The sequence below is a fragment of the Falco rusticolus genome, chromosome 10, assembly GCF_015220075.1.
Source record: "Falco rusticolus isolate bFalRus1 chromosome 10, bFalRus1.pri, whole genome shotgun sequence".
NCBI classification, from domain to species: Eukaryota; Metazoa; Chordata; class Aves; order Falconiformes; family Falconidae; genus Falco; species Falco rusticolus.
Genome location: NC_051196.1, coordinates 8500080 through 8524495, shown reverse-complemented (window position 1 = coordinate 8524495; position 24416 = coordinate 8500080). Strand labels below are relative to the sequence as shown.

The window sequence follows — 24416 nt, the reverse complement described above, 5'->3', positions numbered from 1 at the left end:
TGCCCTGATTCTCTGCAGGCCTGAGGGACGTGGCAGGGTGGGAACTGCACACTGCTCCATGGACACGGGGAGGGAAAGCAACACAATCCTTCCTGGTTCTCTCTCTGCACAAAGAAATACCACCGGTTTCCTCAAGTGCTGCTTTTCTGAAGTTAGTCCTCCAGGGCAGTCTGCTTCACTTTCAGTTCACCTATTTTAGGTGTAGTTTTGGAAACACTAAGTGACTCAGGAGTCTGAATCGCATTATCAACAATTACTAAGTTGTACAGCATGAACATCCCTCGCTGAAAAGTGGTGGAAACCAAATTATTTCCAGGACTTCATTTTTCTAATCACCAGAGCTAATTCACCTCTGTTCCTCAGCGCTGCTTGAAAACACAATGGAATTTCTCCTACAGGTGAGAAAAGCACTGGCTGAGAGAGCCAGAGGACATTTCACCACAGAGTAACTCTCCAGCTAGAGCCGAGAGTCCACTTTCAGCTGGTCTAATAAGTCTTTGAGGACCTAGTAGTCCCTGCACAAGAGATCTGTGAGTACAAAGAAATAAAGAAGTGGGTTTTCCCCCCCAAGGACTCCCAGGGCTCACAGTTTTGATGCAACATACATGCTAATTTTGTGGCTGCTGCTTCTCTCTCTTGCAACTAGTACAGGCAAGTCCCTTCCTTTTCCGCACATCTACGATCAAAAAACACACAAGTCTGTGGCAGAACACACTCATCTGGCAAAGCAGTAAATTACCAAAGTCACCCTACAGACAGGTGCGCTTTTCTTACTATTTTAGCTCAGTAACTGTTCGGAGTCTCACAGCCCCTACTCCAGTAGCGTGTTGACTAGCGCTACAGCAAAATGGAGAAGCTAAAGCTGCTGTGCTGTCTAGAGGAAAGTTCCCACTCCACTGAATGGGCAGGAAGCACATACCCCTCCAAGACGTGGCTGTCACATCCTCCTCTTAAGGACTGTCTTAGAGAAGACAGGCTAGCCAGGCACAGAATACGCCTCCAGGGTGGGTACAGAAGTTGTGGAGAGCACTGCTTTTCCTTTCAGCTTCATGAGTAAGGCATTTAAGTAGTCGTAGCTGCTCATGCAATTCTTATTTGCAAAGATACAATCTGAACAGAGGCCTCTGCAAAAGTGGCGTTCAAATTGCAGACAACTGCGACTAACACAGGGTACCGTGAGGTTTAAGGTAATCGGCCGAGATGACTTTCAGCTCTGTGCTGTGCCCATCTGCCATTTGAGGCAATCACCCCCCTGAGAGGGCACACCTGCTTTGCCCCCTCCACGCAGGCTGGAGAGGGTGCCATGGGCCTCCCGCTGCTGCGGTGCCATGTTCACTGCGGCTCACGCTTAGGCTGCTCACCACAAGTCATAAAACTGTGCTTTGTAGTGGCTCCGCGCACAGCTCGGAATCACTGAAAGTTAATATAGTCACGTGATAGCAAGGAAATTTTAACATGCCCTCCCAAGCAGTCAACATGTATCTTTTACTAGATTTCTCTAAAATTCAGTAACGAATTCCTTTTAAAAAATCTTTGAAATACGCTTTGCGTATTTTCACTCTCCAAATTCCTTAAGTTAAATAACTAATCCAAGGCTTTTGAGCATCAACTACCATAAATCCTCAGCATTCAGTTAAGGGCAGGAAGCAGCTTACTTCCTACTCCAGACACGTTTTATAGAAAGAAAAAACCAAAAAAAACCAACAACCCAAAAAAGCCCTTCACAGCATGCAAGAACAGTAGCACTGCAAACCTGTTTCAAAACAAACCTCCTAAAGCCTGGATCTGATGAGCTGAAATGAGCTCTGGCATCAATGCAGGAGTATTCTTTTTCCCCACATTCAAAACATTCTGCCACTCAGCTCAGTCCCTCTGAGTAGCAGCAGTTCTGAACTACTACCCTGTTACTTTAGCTAAAAGGAAAGGTTAAATAACTGAGGCTTAATTAGGTAGATAATATACATGCCAAAATGCTAGATGGTAATTTAAAAAAAAAAAAATCATTAAAACTTAATGAACTTCAACTCTAAAACATATTCTCCAAGATTTCACAACCTATTACGCGGCTTGAGGCATGCAGCTCTCAAATTCCTTTGGTTAATTATCTCAGAGTACTAGGACTCACTTGCAGACAGAGGGACACACACCAAAAAAATCATGCGTGGAAAATTTTTTCACCTTTTTGCTCAAGCCATATGAACAAACTAATTGTCTGGAAAGGAAGCAATGCAAAACTCTTGGCTAGCACACATTATCATGGAATGCACTGAAAATAAGTAAACATATCTTTTTTCTTTAATGTCATTTGTACACACTTTACCTTATTTTGATTATTAGAACAGATTTAACCTATCTGCTAACCCCTATCTACAAGTCACTAACATGACCACAGATATCCTATAATCCTATTAAAGTACATAAAATATCTCATTATTTTAAAAAACATTAACTCTTCTTAACTGGAAAAGGACCTCTGCATACTACAATTTAATTTCTAAAATAAAAAAAAAAAACCTTCAAGCTTCACCTTGCATTCAGATTAAATACATGGCTAATCAAAGTCCCCAGAAAAATTTTATCTAACACATCTGCTCAATAACAAGAGTGCATTTTGGTGGGGTATGAATATGGAACAGCACAAGGTAAACAGAAATAAGTTGGATCAGTGTGGAAGCAAATAAGAGACCATTCATTATGTGCTCAAATGAGGAACCTCTGAGAGCAAACGACATTTCCCCTCCTCCACAAAGAGACGTGTCAACTCAGCAAATTACTGACAAGTTAAGTCTGCTGGCTCAAACATAACCTACTCTCGTGGTTAAAAAGTAGAGTGTCAAAAAGCAAACATGAAGCAATGTTTGCTGCTATTGTGACTGGACCTTACTTTCAGGTACAGGTATAAAAACACGGTGGGGGTTGTAACACTGCATATGCCAGTACGGACCAACTGGTTCTAAAGTACGAAAAACAGCTTCCATCTCAAATCAACAGAAAGTTTTTGGGCAGAATTCAGCCAAGAGGAAGCAAAAATAATACAGAGAACAGAGGCTCTTTAACACGAGCTATGGAGCCTGTCTGGTATCTTGTTTCAGAGGGCACTTTCTTTTCCCATGTTTCAATACCTATTTGTTTTTCTTTTCCAGGTATTCCTGGCACTATCCTTCATGGGGAATGAAGTATCACAAATGTTTCACATATTTTTTCTGATATACAAGTGGGTCTCTTGGAAGATGAAAAATAATGTCAAGGAGACCTTCATGCCCAGCAGAGCATGGCAGACAAGGCTATTCTGGTTCACGCTATTCAAATAAGGTTTGCGATATTAACAGAACAGATGTAAGAAGTCTGTTCACATGGTACAAAGTTCTGTGGAAGCTTATGTTACTGGGCAAGAAACTTGAAAGCAATCATGTCCCCTTTCACAGTCATCATCAACTCCTTTTTTCATCCCATCAGAACATCACTTATTTTAAGTCAAATATTTGTTTCTTCCTTTCCACCAGCAAAACTGTGTCCATTATCCACTGTAGTATCTTCTTTTATCTTTAAATTAAATTAGCATGCAGTACTATAACAAAGGTCAACTCAAACCACAGTGTAACACATAACCATGTAAATCCTAAGGACAACCTGCTGCACAAGCTGAAAACTTATTTTTTGCAGCAATAGATAAGGAAAAGTGTAGTGAAACGGGTAGAACTGACGGAAGTCATAAGTGATTTAATCTTTATAACCATCATCATCAACTTACAGAGACCATGGGTCAATTAAAACCCCACACAAGCAACTTTCGTTCTAGTTTTATCAGGTTTGATTTTATTTCTGAATGGCCAACGTTCAGTTCCCAGTGTTTCATCCACTGTACCAGTTTCTGGTACTAGAATACACAACAAGGAAGCAAACAGAGTCACAAAAAAACTTTTTCTGCAAGATATACCTCCAGAAAAATCACCACTGCACAGCTTCAGACTTTCACCTCCTCAGTCTAAAAAACATTACCCCATTTTCAAATGCACAGAGAGCCACACAAGGTTTGGACCCTCTTTGTCATAACTAGGAGGATAGTTGAAGGCTAGAGGACAAGTGAAAAATGACTGCAGAAATCTTCTTTCCTCAAGAAGCCAGGCTTAAAAAGCAAAGACAACAAATAGGTTTGGCTTATTTAAACCAAGTCACATGAACACTAGATTTCACACACAAAGAGTACGCAGCTTGCAGTGTACGTATCTGTGAGTTTCACCATCAAGGGTGGCCCAGAAACACAGCTAACCACATACCACAGCTTTCAGGTGATAAAGCATTCCCAAGGCTGCAGTCACACGTCCAGAAATAAGAAAGGGGAAGTGTTTGGAAACCTTTGTATAAAACAGAAAGCATCTGCTTAACACCAAAGCAAGCAAGTAAGTCTGTAACAACTAAGAGGTGAGTTGTAAAGGAAAGCTCAAGACAGATTTAGGAATATTTCTCTTCTTATGGCTACACTTCTGTCCACCTTTCTTCCCTTTAATTTTTACTTCTCATGGAAGAGGTAATGCCTGTGAGAGCTGAAGGAAACACACACTTGAATGTCTGTGTCTCAGATGATCTAATGGAAAAGACCAGTTGCAGGGAGAGGAAGGAGCTCCCACCCGGCCCTCCGCTTTCCGGGCCCGTCAGCAGTACAGCTGCTTGCTGAAGTTCTGCCCACTGCACCAGGAGGCAGTCCTGTTGTTAGCCAAGAATTCTATTAATTCTGAAAACTGTCCATGAGGACTAATTTTAACTAGAGCAAACAAAGTACAGCATTGTTTTCCTCCAGTCCAGTATCTCTGTGAAATACCACATTTACCCAGCCCACAGAAGTGTTTGACTTTGTGCATACCAAGGTTTCTCACTTCAAAGGGGAAGGCGCTTTCAGATTTTATACCATTTTGCATTTCCCTCGGACATGAGCACCTTTGCAAAATACACATTCATGGATCTCCGTTCCTTTCAAACCGTCCTAACTGCTCTCAGCTGCCCACCAGTAACAAGCAGAAGCAACAACACTACCAGCCGAGCCCAGTGCGCTGCACAGCCACCAGCTCCTGTCTCCCTGTGACCTGACTTCTCCCTGTAACACAGAGGGATGCTATGAAGCTTGAAGCCACATCCCAAAACTGCACAGCCCAACCCAAGCCCTTCCCCATGCTGGATTTTACTAACCTTATTTCCCTCGAGTGCAGGGCTGCCATCTCTCTTTCCACAGCAGGTGAGGAGCACAGACCAAATACTGCCTATGGCTTCCAGTTGGCCTCTCCTAAACGAACAACTTCTGGTCCTTAGGCCACCTCTCCACTGCTTTCAAATTCCCTCTTTGTAACTCCTTTCCTCACTTTGCTCTTTCTAAACCCTTCTTCAGCCTGCATCTCCGAAACATTTCCAAAGTAGCCTGTTTTCCCTTCTCTGGTTGAGCTGCAGCTGTTCCCAGTTTGCTGCCTATTCAACACCTGCGCAGGGAATCAGGACTTAACACTTCACACATGGGGGTAACAGCCCCACCACAATTAGCTCTCTAATATGAAAGGACTAGCACAACTGTCTTCGCACAAAAGTACACAATGTGGGCAGGAAGGATGGATAGCAGCCTCAGTATTTAGCACAGTGCAAAGAAGGTGAAACTGCACCCAAACTGGAGAGTTTTCCAGATATGAAATTCAAATGAGTCCTGAAACCACCTATCTCATTTTAAAAAAGGAAAGCCAGACCCCCAAGCAGGTCTCAAAGAGCAGCTCCTCCAAGGATGAAGGAACAGAAGGCATCCTCACAACCACATGAAGTTGTATCAACACATTCAGTAGACTTAAGAAGTCCTCTCTGTTATAATCTTCCCATCCACAATCCTTCAAGGGATCACCCTTCCAACCTGAAAGTATAAAGCAAGTTTCCTAGTTACTTATATTGGGGAAGCAAAATCTCTGAAACCCAAAAGCCTAAGAGATAGGAGGGAGGAGGGAAGCAGCTGGATCCCACACAAAGGACTCCAAGCCAGAAACTGCAGTAGGTAGCGTGTTGCAATGCTCTCAGCCAACGATAAGAGAGCAACAGGGAGGGAAAGCAAGCTTGCTCCCAGGGAAGCAATTCTCACCCATGAGAGGTTTACACTGCTCTCACCAAAACATAAACAGCAATGCTTCCATCACCCTACTCTGTTCTTCACTTTGCAAAAACCCCCTCGCTTTATACATCATGGGCAAGCCATTTTGTAATTAAATGAAAGGATGCAATAAAAAGTGGTGAAGACTAAATACATGATCAAGCTTTATTATGAACTCAGGAAACATAAAAAGTAAATTGAAAGAAAAATACCTTTACTAGGTATCAGTATCATTTTGAGTACTGTTCAAAAGAGTTATTTTCAGGTAGAAATTCTCAGCATTAAGACAACAACTACAAGTTTGTACGAAACCAAACGCTTTGCAAACCCGGAGTTGAGATTTAACATAAAAAACAGCCAGACGTAAGAACTTAAAAAGGCAGAGAAAGGTCACACTGAGAAAAAGCAAAACTGACCAAAACTGATACTCTGCATTTTCACTTTTGGAATTTTGTGTAAAAGGGTAAATGAGTAAATGTGGATTTTTCCAGAAGCACAGAGAACCCAATGGAGGACCAGTGCAAACCAGAAAGGAGTGAATTCGACAGACAGCATTCCTCCACCGGTTGATTGCATTACCTATGTGGTCTAAGGCAAAAGGTTAGAGTGAATACAGGCATTGTATACGATAAGAACAGAGCAGCCTTTCTTTGTCAGGCTCTGTAAGCTTTCTTTAAACAGTATTGCACAACTTAAGTCTTGCCGTAATCAGAGATGCAGACACAGACCCACCCTAAGAATTTTAAAAATAATCCAAGTAGAAGAGCAATACAGGTTAATCCTGGACATTAAGGATGGGAAGGAAAGCAAACAACAGCAGCTATGAAATCTGGAAAACCTGTTTTAGGCTTGGAGCCAACTCTACAGCCTGTCTGCCAACAAACGGACACATTGCCATGACCCGGCATCAGCTACAGAAGGCAGCAAGAATCTGGGGGCTTGCTTGGTGGAGGGGGAGAACTGAGCAATGCCAGTGCCCCAGAACTGGCAGGTCTGAAGCTGTTAACCACGGCAACAAATAAGGAGAAGTGAAACAGCTACCCTTAGGTAAGCCAGGCTGCGCCGCGGGGAATAAAATGACAAACCAGAGACACAGATTTGAGTCCCAGCTTTGACATTTATTAGTGGCTCTGACATTACACTCAAGGTAAACCTGGCACCATTAAGAAAGGACCTATCTTTAGCTTTTATAATCATGATCCCTGCCTCCCAGAACTGACAGAAAAAACAGGAAAGCAAGCAAGAAGACTGGCCCCTTTCTCATGGGAATATAGCATGCCAGGTAGGGCCTTGTCATCAGCAGTTCAGCAAAAACAGATACCGTACAGAGTGAAAATCTCCTGCTAAAAACTGAGTGATAAGGCAAAACCAAGCGGATTACTTTGATAGGGGAGTTACTGGAGTCCAGCAGTTATATCATAGTGGCATGTACATGAGACTTTTAATCCCTGACTGTTCAACAATTTGCAATTATTTATTAACAGGCACTCCAGTGCTAAACTGAAAACCCCTGGGATTTCTGTATACAGTTTTGCAAGAGATTATTTATGCCTACACCTCTGATCTTTCTGCTTCTTTCCCTCACCCCTCCCCTCTCGAAGTGGAGAATAATGGAGATACCAAAATCTTGCTTTAGGGCTAAAATACCTATTTGAGCATTGCCCATACTTGATCATGAACTTAAAAGTATAGATTTCTCTGGTATTATTCCTTTAACCATTTCAAGCAAGAGTGTTCAGATGGTGGTTGCCTTTGATCAGAAACGGACACCACCAGAAAAGTTTATACCTTCCCTTTTCATCAGGAGAGTGACATGAGACTGAAGAGTCTTTCAAGTCACAGTAACACAAAGCAGAGGGGAGAATTTTTTCTTAGAATCATACTGATATACTAACTGTGCAAAATTTTCATCACATTTAAGCAAGCACAGTGATTAAAGATCACATACATGCACTACTCATGAGTGAAGCAAGAACCTCAACAGCTCCAGTGCTGATACTGGAGCTAGTATCCCCAGCACCAGTCAGCCCACACAAGATCAAAATAAGCTTTTTACTGGGGGGCAAGCAGCACATCCCATTCAGTCCAGACTTTAAATGACAGGCACGCATAGCCATCAATATCTAAAGTATCCTGTGGGAATCCTCACATGTGCACCCTGGAAGACAAAGAAAAGCACTCGAGGGCTTACATTATTAAAAGGGGGGAATAAAAGTTTTATATTAAACAATTATTTTCTCTTAAGTCTCCAGAGAGTAGCAAACATTAACATAATCCAACTGGGACATTAAGAAAACTGGTGTTAAACGGCTTAAGTTTTTCCTTCTTACCTCCTCAGGTACAATGATTAAAGGGTATTTGTCCTCTGATAAGAAGTTAAAAATAACCCACACTTTAAATGCATCTTCATCACTAATCAGCAAAGGACTTTTAGAGAGGCTCTTTTTAGCACAGAGAGTCCAGCACATCCTGTTGAATTCAACTTTGTCAAAGTTTCCTTGCACCTAAAACAAAGAAATCAAACAAAAAAAATTAATATGCACAAATGGCACAGAATAACAAACAGACAAAGTTTAACAGGCTAAATCATACAATAAGCACCAAGAAAATTCTAGCTTGCAAGAAATGTCAAGGCCCAAAAAAAGCACTGTAGCAGCCTAGTCTGACTTCCTGCATGGGGTCAGCTAGGGAGTTTCTTCCAGCAAAATCGACATCCAACCTCCATTTCTGGTCATGTTAATAGCACCCTGACTTCATGTGAAGGAGGCTACACTGCATCCTGCCTTTCCTCGAGCACGTTAACTTCAGCTTCCAAACCGTCTTCATAACGTTCTTAGCTCCGACTGCCCTTCTATTGCACTGAGTTACTGAGTGGATATGCTAAAAGCGATACTGGAACAACAGCTGGGAAAGACCTTTAATGTGTTTTTCCATTTCATGTTACTCAAACATAACTCTTATAGGATATTCATAAACATGTAATAATTTTTTTTTCTTGACTGCTAATCCACTTAAAACTCTTCCTTTTTCTCAGACTTGCAAATGTTCACCTTATTGATTAAAAAAAATCCCTTTTGTTTTCGTTATCCTTTATCATCCCTAGCAACTGTACATTACCCATCTGTGAATTATTTACATATGCAAAAGCTTTCATTTCCTTTATTTTCTTTTTAAACCCTCATTTATGCTAGAGATAGATCTATTTATCTCCCTACAGCTTAGCAATGCTGTTTCTTCGCCAGCATGTAACTGATAAAGGCACCCTCTGCACTGTAATGGAAGTCCCTTGAGATTTCAGAAAACACGTCTAAGAAACATGTCATTACTCTTGTGGCAATGACACCAGTAACATTCAGTGACATTTTCTTATGATAGGTCAAACCATGCATCTTAGATGCTTCAGGCACACCACTGCAAACTGTATGATTTCCTATCCAGTCTGGTAAGTGGTCAAACAGTGGAGGGTGAGCCACTGTGGCTAAGTCCAAGACAGACTAAGGAAGTGGACGAACTGATGTGGGTGGATGAAAAAAGTAAAAAGGAGAAGGAAAAAAAAAAAAAAAAAGACAGAAGTAAACAGGAAACTAACCCTATGCCAAGAAGCACTTTACATTACAGTTTCTAGGACTAAAAGCAAGACTGAAATAAAGCCAGAGACTCTGCATGCCTGCAGAGCAGGCCACCAATGTAAGTGACAATGCAAGAGGCCAGCTACAGGCCACACTTGTCCTTTGAAGAAGGTGACAGCTGACGGAGCTATAGCTGCTATAGCCACAAGCTCAGCATCCTGGTTGTTCACACAAGAAACACTGGTCTTGCATGAAACACCAGCTAAGCAAATGAACACCCTTTGGAAGAAGCGCTAAAGCCAGCTTTCCTTCTCTTCCCTTCCTTCTGTAGGTGCCTCATCCCTTGGCTACTTCTGCCTGTGCCTTTTCCTGTCTGTCCTCTCCAACGTGCCCAGTTAACTTTGACTTCTAAAACAGCTTCACCCACCCAGACGATGAGCATTTCCACCTTGGAACTGCAGTTAGGCTACTCCCGAGGAAGATGCCGACAGGGTGGGAAATCTCCTTTCCTCCAGCCACCAGCTGGCAAGTGCTCCAAGCACTACAAATACGGTGGGTTGCTCTATGGAGCTCACATCTGAGAGCACGGCAGCAATCAGTGACCACAGGGTGACAGGTGGAGAAAGGCACAGGCCCGGGGTAAAGGAAAGTGCTCACCTACCGAAGTCAGACTGTGTGCGCCTCAGAAAACTCATGTCAAAACCGAGGTCACCCACAGCACATCACTGCCACCAGAATTAGGCAGCAGCCAAGCAGCAGGTTTCAGGACCATTTTGCTGCAGGGGACTAGCCTGCGCTGTGCCAGCGGTCCCACTTTAGACGCTTAAGTCCTTTTTTCAAAATCCAGACTTGATCCTGAAATGGGGCCCACGTCATCCAGAGCAGGGGCACTGTTTAGGAGTTATTCAGGAACAATAATCAGGTAAGCACACAAGCCCCAGCTCTTCAAATTAACTCTGATTCACATCTGTGTTTTTTTCTAAACAATCGGGCTGGCTGTTAAATAAAGGATATAATTACAAAATTGTTGTTCTGTGGATATTGGGAGTCAGGGATGGAACTAAACAGTTCTCTTTAATGAAGAATAAAAATTTTCCTCGGCAATTTCATGTAGCAATGCCAACTATTCCTGGTTCCTACATTCTACAATTACATCCGCATGGGATGGGAGGGGAAGGAAGGTGAAAATCCCACAACTACACCCAAATTGCTTTAGAGATAACTTGATACTACAAAAGTCTTGGCTGTACTACTTTGGCTTCCTTGACTGGCAAGACTCCACTGTAAGTAGCTACACAGTAATTAATATGAATGAATAACATCTCTGGATTTATGGAAGATCATTTCTAAGCATAGTTTCAAAAACCAAAAATATCTGAACAGTTTCTAAAGCCATACTTTAACTTCTTTGTAAAAGTACTTCTTAGTTAAGAAACTCTAAAAGTAGAAACTTTTCAAACAGGAGGAACTGATGGAAAAAACAGTCATAAACCCATATACAATTGCTTTTTCATGACATGAACAAAACACACATTTATAAAAACAGTTTGGATCAAAGGCTATCCTGGTATTCAAATTCAAAGAGAATTCCCCAAAACATCTTTCATTACAGTGAGACTGTACTATGAATCCTACACTGAAATTATCTTGATACAAAACTAAAATAAGAAATTTATGACACTCCACTGAAAAACCAAAATTTCAACTTTATTTGGCCAGAATACTCATCCTGCTTGCAACCTGTGTGAATATTATATAATTCCATTGTTTAATTAATAAACAAATCCTTGTACAAGAGATTTTTCCTGTGCACTAGTACATGCTTTTAACTGTACTTCATAATTCGTCCAAATTATTTGAAGTCACTATTTCAATTGAAAACTTCTACAGTACTCCATGCTATTAACTCTACAACTATCACTTTTATTTGTGAATCTGTCCAAATGATGAAACATGCAAATGAACCAACCCTTCCAACCTTAAAACTGCTTGAACTCACAGAGATAAAAACATGATCTATAAAAAACACCTACCTTCCCTTTCTAAGAAGCATCACAAAATAAAAGAAAAATGCAGCAAAACCCACACAATTTTCTAGATCTTTAATTCCAACTAATAGGCAAAGTAGAATTTACCATCATCATAATCTTACCAAATAACTCTAAAACATAGTAAGTTTTAAGTACCAGTGATTTGATCACTTCCAAAAATATAACAAGCATTGGTAGTGTAACTATCACTCACTAAGTTCTCTAGAAGATGAGATGACCTGAAGTTTATAACTAAGTCCTCCTTTGTCTCCTGCCATTATGTCTTTTTCCTGCTATAAATAAGGCATGCCATAAAATACCACCACTGAAAAGGAAACATTTTCAATTGGTATTAATAGACACATTGTAAACAATGGAACATGCTAAAATACGGTTTTGAAACCAAGTAAAACAAATTTTGAAGATGATACGTTGGCAAGCAGCAGCTCCCTCTTGAAAAGAACATTTACAGAACAAAACCAGATTTTGTTTCAGATGCAAGAAAATCCTAGATACATCTATCTGCAAAGTAACAAGCAGCACAATACTGGAAATTGTCCATTAGGCAATACTAATTATCAAACTGTTTATTCAAATTTCCTATTTGGATAAAGGAAATTAGTTGCAACCAATCTGCCTTATTAAACTACCAACTTGTTCCTTTCTTGATGATTCCTTGGTTCTACGTAAAGAGGTTTTATTGCAGGGTAACACAAGGTAAGTCAGCACTAAAAAATACAAAAGCTTAGCATTTAAGAGTACAACAGACAAAGCCCTCACAATAAAATTGTAAGTCACAGTTACATGTCTGTTTTAAAAGAAATATAAGGATTCATTCTTTCACTACTTTAGCAAAGTTTTAAAGCAAAATATCTTGAACTAAAAAAACCCTCTCTTGAGCAGGTTGGTCTTGCGCAAATCAATTAATTCACCAAAAGTTGTACAACTGGAAATGGAGGGAACTTCGTATGTATTTGGGGGTATAAAGCACCAGTCCTTCTTCAGTAGCCTTGCTTACTAGCATAAATTAATAGCATTTGTTCTACAATCACCCCAACTAAAAGAACAGATTACCCCTTGAAAGAATGAAAAAAGAAGGGGTTTCTTGTCTGCTTTAGCTTGTTTGTTTTAAACAAAGGAGACATGCTATGAACCAGTGACTTCATCCCACTGCATGTTGTCTTTTGGCACTGATGTGAAGTAAAAGATGAGATGTCACAATCAAGATTTTTCCAGTCCAAAAAGATAGCCTTCTGTCTAAAGACTTTCACTGATTTTTAACAGTACATATCTAAAATGTTTACAAGCATTTAGTCAGGATTAAATAACATGAAGTTACAGGTAACTTAATCCTGTTACTTAACATTTTCATTTTTTAATTATAAGAAGCCAGATCAGTGTATGAATAAAACAACCTATTTCCTTTCATGAGAATACAAGGTAGCTTGTCCTTTGCTTTTACCATGGGGTAAGATGGTGTCCCAGAGTAGCTAAACACTGTAAATTCACACCCACTTGTTTGTGTAGCCAGGTCTTTCATTTTCAAATTAGTGTTATTCAAATGCAATTGCTCTCCATTTCCATAACTACTCCTCTCATAAACACCCTTTAACAATAAAGCACATTTATATTTTAAAAAGCCTTCCATAGCTCTCTCTTTTTTTTTTTTTTTTTAACTTAATGGCTTGCTACTGCCTACAAATAGTATTAACAAAAACCACTGTGGTTCAGACTCTACTACTGTAAACCTTTGGTCAAAACAACGGCCTTTTCTTTTTCCCCAAAATTTGTATACAAACGGGAGCTTAGACAGCCAACAGGAAGTGGAAATCAGATCACAAACTTCTTAGGGACAAAGCAAGAATCTTCAGCATCAAACAACCAAGGTATTAAGCAGGTTCCTCTATGCGTATTAATGGCCAACAACTCCCACGCATAAAACAGGACACCATCACTGGGTATAAGAGAAACACAGACTAGAGAAGCAGAGGAGTTGCTAAAGTCCTCTCTAGGTATAAGAAGCTTCTACTGTTTCCAAGCTGCCAGACTACATCATATATATCACATTTTCCACCAGTATTAAATGTAGATTAAAGAAGCAGCAAAAATCAGCAAACCAGGCTAAGGAGTTTGCAAAACCTGCAATTGCTACATTGGACTTTTCAGCAGCACGGCATTTCAGGACTTCTTAACATTACAAAAGAAAGCAAGTATCTATGGAACTGCAGCTACAACATCAAAGTTGGAGGGTTTCTGGGGTCAGCCCCCAAGTGTATGAGAAATCAGTGGTATTGAAGCTGCTATGTTTGCACTATTACCTGGGCTGTTTTTTACCATCTAGACCAGTAACTTAACAGAAGTTGTCAGAAAAAAAGCAGGAAGATACTTACACACACACACACACTTTCAAACCCACTACCTACCTATCTTAGTACCGATGCAGAGGAGAGTAGGGGAAAACATGCTGGCTTTCCAGAGCTTCCCCCAAAACAAGGCACAACAGAAGACTGAAGAGTTCTCACACATGAAAGAACTTGCAAGACAAAACTACACATCCCTAATGTCACCTACTGTAACTATTTGGAGAGATCTATTTATTAAAATACCTTGTGAACAGACATTAAAGATATTTCTGCCCTTCCTGTTTGCAAAGGAGTCTATGACAATATTTATAGCTGTAGCATAAAATGGGACAACGACACTTTCAAATAAATTCAGGTTGAGCTGCTTTATTAATATGAACTGGTTCTGCATGAACACAGCTTAGGCAATGACCCGATGTAACAGGAAATAGAAACCAAGGAGAGAACAAAAAAAAAAGTAGAGAACAGCACATCCTTCTATTTTAGGGCAGAGGCTCTCCAGAGTACTGTCCCATCACAACCCCACGCAGGCACACTCACGACGAGCATGTCACCATGCCAGCATGCCTCCTGCAAGCAGAAGTCTACTCTAAAGGCACTCGAACCTGGTAAAGGGAAAAACCAGAACACAAGAACTCAAAACTTACCTTTTCCAAGATGAATTTGTTTAGATAAGGCATGTAACCCTGATTGGAAACTGGTCCTTCATCATCGTCCCTAAAGTGCTCTTCCAAGGCCACTGGATCGTGGGGAACATTTAAAACTGTGCACAAGTTGTGAGAAAGGACCTAAGGACAGAAGAGAAATCAGTGACTGCTGTTGGCCTTAAGCATGCTGCGTTCCCTCCAGAGCGGACCGTGCAGCAGAACCATGCACAAAGTGATACTTTCACATCAGCACAAGTTCTACTGGGCGGATTTTTGTCAAAAACCAAAATATTACTAAAAATTTACTCCAATGATTCAGTGGCTTCAGATAATTGCACGCCTACAGAAGCAATATGATCACAGATAGGTCCGTTCCTACAGAAGTGGAAACGGAGCTACAGAAGCTACCCTTTGTACACATACACTTACGCATTTGAAAACCAGGAGAGGCATACAGAAACACCAAAGTAATATTTACAGAGTGAAATTAGACAGCTACAGAAAACAACCACAAACACATAGCCTTTGAAATTATATTTACTATCTAGTGAAAACGAGTAACGAAGAGAACAGCTCCATATGTACCTTTAGTTTACAAGAAATGACCACTCAGATTAAGGCATTAACTATAGATTTCTCTCATCCGCTTGCTTTCGGGTTGCTTCTCAACATTCACCCCATGTTTCAGTTGGCAAAGGAAATGTGATGTTATAGAAAAGGGAAGGGTTTAGGTGAGCTTCTCAAATTTTTATTTTAAAAAGGCCTTTGCATGAATTATGTCAAGAACTTAACACCCACCAGCACTCACATCTGTTCTTGAGAAATGACCTTCAAGAAGAAGCTACACACTTGATTAGTTTTAAGGAAGTACTGAATTATCGAAAACTAACTGGTAGCTGATGCATCTCAACTTCTTCAACTTAGGAGGAGTTTTGCACGCACAAACCAACACCTCAGGACCAACAGCAGGAAGGCAGAGCCTGGGTAGCAGCGACTCCTGTGCCACCAGCGTTTTCCTAAGGCAGGCAAAGCACCATCCCTTTTGTTGTTCACACTGTCTCAGGCCAAGTCTGTCCTGTAACACGCTGCCCACTGGGTCTTAAACACGCTGTCACTCAGGTCCCGTCTCCCCTTGACATGATGCAGAGTTGAGCCCGCAAAGACTATGTACTGGCTACAGGAACGGGGTTAAGGGTTTAACTTCACATGCCCAGGAACAGTCTGCACTGAAAAAATGTAACTAAGAACCAAAGGCAAAAAATACAGGTAAGACAAAATTAGGCAGAAGTAAAACAGGCTGCAACTTTGAAAGCCATGCTGCTTGTATTTTTTTTAAAATCAACAACTAGACAGGGCAGACTGCAACTGAAGTTTGGAATATGTTTTACTTGTTCACTTTGCAGCATAAAATTAAACAAAACAGACCCAAATGATGCAAAGAGAAAGCAGTAAAAAAATGTGCAGAAAATTTATAAGCAGGTCTATTAAGGTGCGGTCGAGACAGGGTAGCTGCAAAACAAGAAGTGAAAGTCTGAAGTCGTCAAAGCCTAGGAAATCAAACCTATGCCACACACTTAAAACGCCTGGGCTTCCTCCCTCCTCCCCCACAAATAACGTACATTTACTTTTCTTATGTATAATAAGAAAATATGCAGAATCTAAGCACTAGTTAGCATAAAATCCTACCAAGATAGCCCAAGATGCAAGTTCAGTTCAGAGGAGAATTCCTCTCTACATACCCCCAAACTTACACTTCCTTTTACAAAAGCATACGTTTCCATGAGAAATCCTTATTTTCATTGCCGTATGCTAACATTAAACCACTGGAACTAACAAGGTGCTAAACTTTAAAAATAATAGCATTAACCATATCACAACAAAAGCTGTATTTCCCAAAGTAGCACAACAGTATTTAGAAGTTACCGCATTTCACACAACCCCACATCAACAGTATTTTCCCTTCAGTTCATCCTTATTAACCACCACATTAAATCAAGTATTTAAGTCCATGTGATTTACATATGGGGGGAAAAAAACCCATACTATCATGTGTATTTCCCCTTCTATTTAAGGCTTCTGTTATTTATAGAAGACTGAGGGATTCTTGAATTTCTGAGAAACAAAGATGATCTCAGTTTTCCAACCAGCCTGTAGTCGCTAATACTACAAGTAAAAAAATATTCAGCTAATAAAAATTTTAAAAAAGCATAACTGATTTAAGCTTATTACTAAAATAACTTAAAAGCCTCAATAAAACACCTTCTTATCATGTCCTTTCTGCATGTTTCTCTTCTCCCTTTTTCAGCCTTATTGCTGGTTTGGGCTGTTGGAAATTTAGGTGTTTTCCTCATCAAGCAACCAATTTACCAGGAAAGAATTCCACTTGCAATAACTTTCTAAGATCTGCCTTCTCTGCAATCTCTCCTGTACCCGGTGCTCTCTTTTCGTAACTCAGGAAATTCCTTGGTGCCTGCCAAAGCTTGCCATTCTCTAGCATGGCCAAGCGCCAGCTGAATTCTTTGGTTGTAGGGTAAGTCCACAAAATTCTGCACTGAGGTCTCATTTTGTTTTGTTTTGTTGTCACAGATCACATTATCTGGACCATAACATACTCTATTTTAATGATCAATTTAAAAAAAAAAGTAAATCTAGCTGAGTACTACATTAATTGGGCTACAAAAAATCGCCTTGCCTTGCAGAAGCTCTGTCAACCATGAGGAAGTTTTGCACCGGTAAAGATTATTTCCCCCATCCCCACAGGGTTGCTAGGCAGCTTCTTCCTTCATCACTTACTATGCTCTGGATGCCACATTTAACAATCTACCTTCATGCCATAGCCAACTCCTGCCCCAGGCCAGAGACTCATCTGTGTGCTGCAGCAAACGGGTGCAGCAGTGGCCCCCAGACCGCCGCCCATGAGACAGTACAAGCGGTCTGCAATGGGTTCACAAAACCAGGGCACTCTGGGTGCAATCCTTCCATTTTCAATGCAAAGTTTGCTAAGAAAGATGCCTAGTGGTGCCTGGGGAATACTGAAGGTGGTCTGCTCTAAATAGAAATAACCAGATAAAACAAGCAAGCTGAACACCAAAGGTCCTTACAGACTCTGGATTTACTTTATTCATGGCCAGTCTCTCGCTGCTTTAGCTGGAGCGCAGATCTCGAGCCCAGCTCTACTCCGCCATAGCTGTTTCCCTCCGAGCTCCCATTTTGCAAAACATTGATCTTCCAAAACTTTAAGCACGTGTTGAATTGTTACCATCTGAGTAGTTCCATTTAACCTTGTCCATAAGAGTGATCTGTGTTTCTAAAGGGAAAAGGAAGATCTGCTAGACTGCTTACTGCTCAGCAACAAAAACTTGGCCCAGCGATAGAAGGAGCATTAACAGGGCAGACTAATCCTACAGCGGCCATTGTCAGTCTCTTCAGTACTCTCTTCTCTCTCTTTTCCATCTTTCAGGGGAGTCTTTCCCTCCCCCAGCTCTTTTTAAGATTTTAAAATGTTGGCATCACAGATCCCGACAGCTCCATTCAGTGGCTTCGTGTGAATTCATTCCAAGACATTCTTGGCTCATCTCTCCCTGACATCCATGTCAGCAGCTAGCCAGCCAAAATAAGGCTACTCACAAGTACTTTCCCTTTTCCTTTTTTGACCAGTGTGGAAACCAACATCATATATGCCCCCTGTCAAAGGCATAAGTTCTTTCCAACCAGGGTATGTCTTAAGCATACAGTTTCTTGCATCACAGCATATCCAAGGTACAGCTTCCTTATCTGCTCAGGCAGCAAATGCTCCATTTGGAGTCTCATTACTTAACACTGGGGCTAGGGCAGCAAGCTCTTTCCACGTTGGACAAGTGTCTTCAAGTCCAGCTTCCCGATGCTAGTGCCCTTCACCCACGTCACCTCTCCATTCCTTCCTTTGCCCCACTCCTCCCCTGGGCACTCACAGACTCCTTGTTTTCATTTTCGACGACCTCACCCTTCCTCTTGCCTTCATTATCAGCACCCCCCGTTTGGCTCCCAAACACATACTGGTGCCAGCCTGCATCTCGCCCAGTTGCCAAGGGAGCTGCCTTTCTGCTCTGCGGCTCCCGGCCCTTAGCAAGAGCTCCCAGTAAACACCCTACATCTACTGGACCTGTCTTCTACACCTGCCTGGAAACCAATTGACAAAACCTCATGGACAAAGGTTAAACAGGCTGCTGATCCACCAGCAGCTGCTCTTCTCGAGTGCAGGATCATGGCCCCGTCATTTCCTAGTGCCCCTCTTTTGGTCTACAAGCTGCCTTGGTCTGCCAGCTCTCCTGGAAGAGGGGCATCCATCCCCTTGCCGCTTACAGACACAAATCCTCACGGCTCCCTAGTACAGACGCTTCTGAGCCCCATTAATACCATCAGAGTACAACTCTCTCATAATGAGTCATAATGACTAATTTCCTACCATCCTTCCAATGTCGTACAAAGTCAATTGTCCAGCTGGGGTCCTGCCCACTGGTCACAGGCTCTCAACCCTTCCAGTGCCTGGCTACATTGTTCGAGGTCTTCCTCTCCGTTCAGACTGTCTCTCTTGCCCTTGATTACACCATTCTTCCTCTTCCCATCAGCCCCTGACTTCCCATATAGTAAAAAGGCAAAACAAAGGTTAAGAGGTATAATCATCCTATAACATCCCAGATACAACTGAAGACCAGTTTAGGTTTTCTAGAGCCGACTAGTATCTTTGGTCGCCCCCATATTGCAGGCCCAAACAAGACCATTATTTTCATGAGGTGGCCACCATGCACATTCTGCAGATATCATGCCAGGAATCCAAGGCTATGAAAATCCACCCCAATGTAGCATGCAAAACGAAACAAGAACAGCCAAATAACCCCACTGCCTAAGCAGAGACAAATCACAAAGCAATGTAAGGAAAAGCTTCCAGTGTAAAAAGTAATTAGTACGTATTCTTTCCACACTCCAGTCATACACACATAGTACAAGGAGTTTTGCCGGCTGCTAAGTGTAACTACATTTAAAACCACAGTGCTTCGAGATCCAGATGAAAATCAGACTGAATGTTGGCACATTACAGAAACTTTTAAAACAAGTCAATTTTAAAACTGCAGATTGCAAGAAAGATCAAAGTGGATTTAAATACAGGAAAGCAAGTATTTGCATGTAGCTCATGCTCAAACCACAACAGCAGCTATAATTGCATACACAGAACTTACACTGTAGCTTTGCTGTATCAGTGTTGGAAAGTGCTGAAACACACTGACACAGTAATGACTGTGTCCATATTTAAAGGTGTGATTTAGGAATGGAATACACAAATGTTTCTGCTGATGTAGAAAAAAGGGTAAGATCTGCAGCCAGCGTAACAGTAGAAGTTCTGAGGATAACTGATTAGACAAGAAAAAAAAAAAGCAGCGCATACTGGAAGCAGGTAATACTCAAAATTACAGAGCAATGATTTGGTTGTCTTCTCTCAGCAGCTCAGATACAAAAGATACAAACATATAAAAGACATGCCATGAAATCCTTACTGTTCCAAGCAAGTCCTAGTTTTTCCTCCAAGTGTTTGCTATTTCTCCAGATTACACAACAGACCCAATTTGTTCAGCTCCACCCCTTTAATCTACATATATTAAAAACAAATCTATGATGCAAGCCCTTCACAGTAGGGCCTCGCCTACATAACACACATTTATTTTTCTCATCGTGTTTAATGAAAATTATTTATTTTTATGGAAGCCTCAAAGATCACTTCTAGGTAGAAAAACTAGAAATCACTCTCTTTTTAACAGCCACCACGTCATACTGAGGACCTCCTGTGCAACATGACCACAATACCTTATACTGGATTACACAACTCACAGATCCACTGTCAGTGAGCTTTCTTATCGAGGAGGGAAGAGTTCAGCAAGTTACAACTCTGCATGCTCTTCTCAGAAAATAATTCCTTTTTTTCCTTTTTTTTTTATTATACAGGTGTTTCACTAAATCATTAAACATATTTTTTCTAATGCCACACATGTCTACTAACCTGTTTTATCTCCAAGCCTCATCTCTCCATTTTATAGGGGTGCTGTATCTTCCTCATGGTAACGTGGATGAGAAATACTTCATTGTCAAATACCTTCTTAGTACAACATAGCCCTACATCAGACAGGAACTTCTGTTTTGCTGTCCTACCTACCCCTTCCACTGCACTGATGTGGGACTGCTACCGTAACATACACTTTTTCCCCCAAGCAGGACTATCAGTTTGACACCGCGTTCATTCTACCCCTTCTCTCTCACAGACTGACAGAATGAACCATTGAAACTGTTTAGCAAGAGGGGACGTGTCATGACACGACAGGTAACTGTGCTTCAGTTTGGAAATATAACTGCTGTTTTAACCCACCTAGGTCTGTCAGTGATCTTAGAAAAGAAATTACGACACCTCCATTGGAACAAGCGGTACAGGCCCGCCAGCATCCCGGCTGCTTCTTTAGCTATTTAATATCCCCCCAGCCCCTGTGCAACGAACAACAGCTTCTCTGCTGACACGACAACACATGCTGCAGACACACCTCCCAGCTGAATGCACAGAGCACTCAAATCGCAGAAGTGCACGCAAGGTGTGGCAATGTGACAGGAAGACAGGATTCCTTTAAAAAACAGGACAGTGAGAAAACACCACTCCACAACGACTTCAGTTAATCCTGCAACACAAACACTTTCATGACACCACCTGTAAAAGACATGGGACCTGCACACACTTTCAGCTTGAGCTCACGGTCAGGTCTGGCCTCTTGCCTGACTCCTGCCCCACAGTCAGTTCTGACAGTTAGGCTGTATCTCACAGCCCGACTGCCCTGAGCAAAAAAAAGGAGAAGAGGAACAGGCTGCTCAAAGCACACTGCATGCTGTGGACGCTTACTACATAATGCCAAAACTTTTGGTTTTATTTTTTTTGCTATTATTGCGGTGATTTTGTTTGTAAAGTCCATTAGCTAACAACCACACTTAGAAACACCGCCTGCAGCACAGCCACCCTCTCTCTTGGAGTTAATCCCGCAAAGGGAACAAACTTCTGCTAACTGTTGTGGCCAAAGTAACTCCAGCACTCTGTGCAAGGACCCACAGTCTCAAAAGTCAACAGGTGTTGCGTTCTTATTAAAAATATTTATTTAGCCAGACTCCTGCTATTATTCCCAGGCCAAGACAGTCCCATAAAGCGGGGCCAAGATGGGATCAGATTCAGCAAGCTGCCTGAGGGCTCTTTTAAGAGCACAAACATTACTTCAGCGTATAAGCTAAGGAAAGAATGGCACAGTTGGAGCCTCTTGACTAATTCTCCTGTTTATATCCAAATAAGAGAGCACTGTAGAACCTCACTCTCCCCTTGGCAAGCTCTGAATTTCACTTGGAAGCAGCCAGCCCCTATAGCTGGGACCTTGTGGCTACCCCACAAAAGCTTTTGGCCAGAAAGGGTACCAAGGACACGCAGTTGAAAGCGGACCAGAAGCACAAGAAGGGTTTGTGCGCTGACACCTCGGCGAAGATGAAAGCCTTGCCTGGGCAGAATGAAAATAAGCCCCTTCGAGCACGAGGAAGGGACCACGCAAGCCTCCCGCTGGATGGGGGCACGGAGGAGCCAGAGCGGCGTGAGGAACGGCGGCCTCGACAGCCAAAACGCGACTGATAGCCCCCAGGCGGGCCCCGGCAACAGGTGGCCGTGCCCCCTTCATCAGCCCCGAGGCGGCCGCCTCGGGCCCCAGGCCCAGCACCACCGCGGCCGAGGCGAGCGGCGGGCACAGGCGGGACCCAGGTCCCGGCCACCGCCCCGCGCCGCCCCCCGCTCCTCGCCGCCCCCCGCTCCTCGCCGCCCCCGGCCGGGCCGGGCCGCCCCGCTTGCCTTGAGCTGGGACTTGGAGACCTTCCCGCTGCGGTCGAGGTCGAGCGCGGTGAAGGCGTGCCAGATGGCCTTCAGCAGCTCCTCCTTGAGGCCCACCATGGCCTGCCCGCCGGCTGCCGCCGCTCCCGGGCCGCTCTGCCTTCGCCTTCGGCCTCGCCCGGCCCCGCCGCCGCGCCCGCCCCAGGGGCGGGTGCCCGGCCCTGCCCGGCTCCACAAGCACCGCCCCGGACCGCGCACGGCCCGCCTCAGCGGCCAGGCCGGGCCCTGAGGGGAGCGGGACCCCGGCCGCGCCGGCGGGTTGGCCCAGCAGGATCGGCTCGCGCCGGGAGAAGCGCGCTATCCCCGCCCCAGGAACCCCAAACCGCAGCTTGCGGGGAAGGCTGCGTGCAGCTGGGGGGAACGGAGCTCCACGGAAAAAGGGCAGGCGGGGGCTAACCCGCCCCCCGCCGCAGCCGCACTGCCCGAGCCGGCGCGGCGGGACTGCCCGGGGGGGGGAAGGGGGGGGGGGGGCGGGGCCCTCCCCTGCGCGGGCTCGGGGCGCGCGGCGGCGGGACGGGGCCAGTCCTGCCCCGGACACCGCTCACGGTCTGGTAACGGCAGCGTTTTAATAGAGTTTAAGCAGAACCATGAAGATGGCGAATGCAAGACACATTCCAGAAAATATTTAACTTTTCCCCAGCTTTATTCTTCGTGCAGCTGCACCATCGGAACAAAAACGGTACTTTGCAAGGAAACGGTGCCAGCAAGCGGGCTTTTGCACGAGGTGGTGCTGGTTCATGAACGCTCCCAGTAAGAAAAGCACTTCCAACACGGCTCCTCGGAGCTGATATTGTAACGGGAAAGGCAGTGTAGCACCGACCAGGTGTTGATGGAGGTGCTGCATGTTGCACGCATCCTGCCCAAGGAAAAGTAGCACCACTTCGGTCATCCAAGCTCTTACAGGATTTTCTTACAACAAAACGACTCTATACACCATTGCTACTGCCAAGCAGAAAGGATGCTCGCACCAGAACCTCTTGCTGCACCTTCAGATAAAGGCCCTGAGCAGGAGCTGCCCACAGACTCCTCTGGGACAACCAAGCCCGTCAGCCCACCTCACAGCCATGGGGGCTGCAGGTGGCCCCACATGGGGCACACACAGCCCCTCACCCCATGGCCACTGGAGGACACATGGCCCCTTGCCCACCGGAGGACACAGGGCTGAGGCTAGGCCAGCAGGGCAGCGCAGCCCAGCATGGGCTGAGCAAGCACAGATGTAACTTGGGTGCATCACTAACCTGCAAGGTACCGTGGTGTTCTGGTCGGGATCACCACAGACCAGCACTTAGCCAAGTCCGCTGTAGGAAGTACTTTTAGTTCTCCTACGTGATAATTCTTAAAAGGAGTTTTCTACATGTGGGAAGCTGGAGACTGGAATCATCCACAGATTTCCAGTGATCTTTATTCTTTAGTATCTTCTCTAGCTTACAGCAAGCAACAAAAATATTCTGGCAATGCAGAGACATCAGTCTCAGCAGCAGGTGCATAGTCCTTACTCACCAGGCACATCCTAGCAGCCTTCCCTCCCTCAGGTTTCTGAACCTTTTTCTCCCTAGTTTATTCAGGACTCTGGAATCCACCAACAATTATTTATGCTCTTTCCTCAAGATGCATGGCGTGAACTACACGATTAATATCAACAATTAGTTGGATTAAATTTCCTGATGAACCTGATTTGCCAACATTATAGCTGTTAGTATTACCAGAAACAGCTATCATCTTTAAATACATTAGCATTTCTCCAATTTGGCTGCAGCTATTC

The 24416-nt window shown here is 43.3% G+C and overlaps 1 protein-coding gene across 1 annotated transcript in view; it reads right to left on the bottom strand.

The window, feature by feature from the left end:
* Positions 1–23070, bottom strand: part of SWAP70 (switching B cell complex subunit SWAP70) — a 41005-nt gene extending 17935 nt beyond the window's left edge. Inside the window, exons 1-3 of the mRNA XM_037402466.1 lie at positions 22616–23070; positions 14725–14865; positions 8446–8619 (exon numbers count right to left, since the gene is read on the bottom strand). Coding sequence (XP_037258363.1) covers positions 8446–8619; positions 14725–14865; positions 22616–22714 — 414 coding nt within the window. The 5' untranslated portion in view covers positions 22715–23070. The remainder of the gene's footprint in view (positions 1–8445; positions 8620–14724; positions 14866–22615) is intronic.
* Between the last annotated feature and the right edge of the window lie 1346 nt (positions 23071–24416).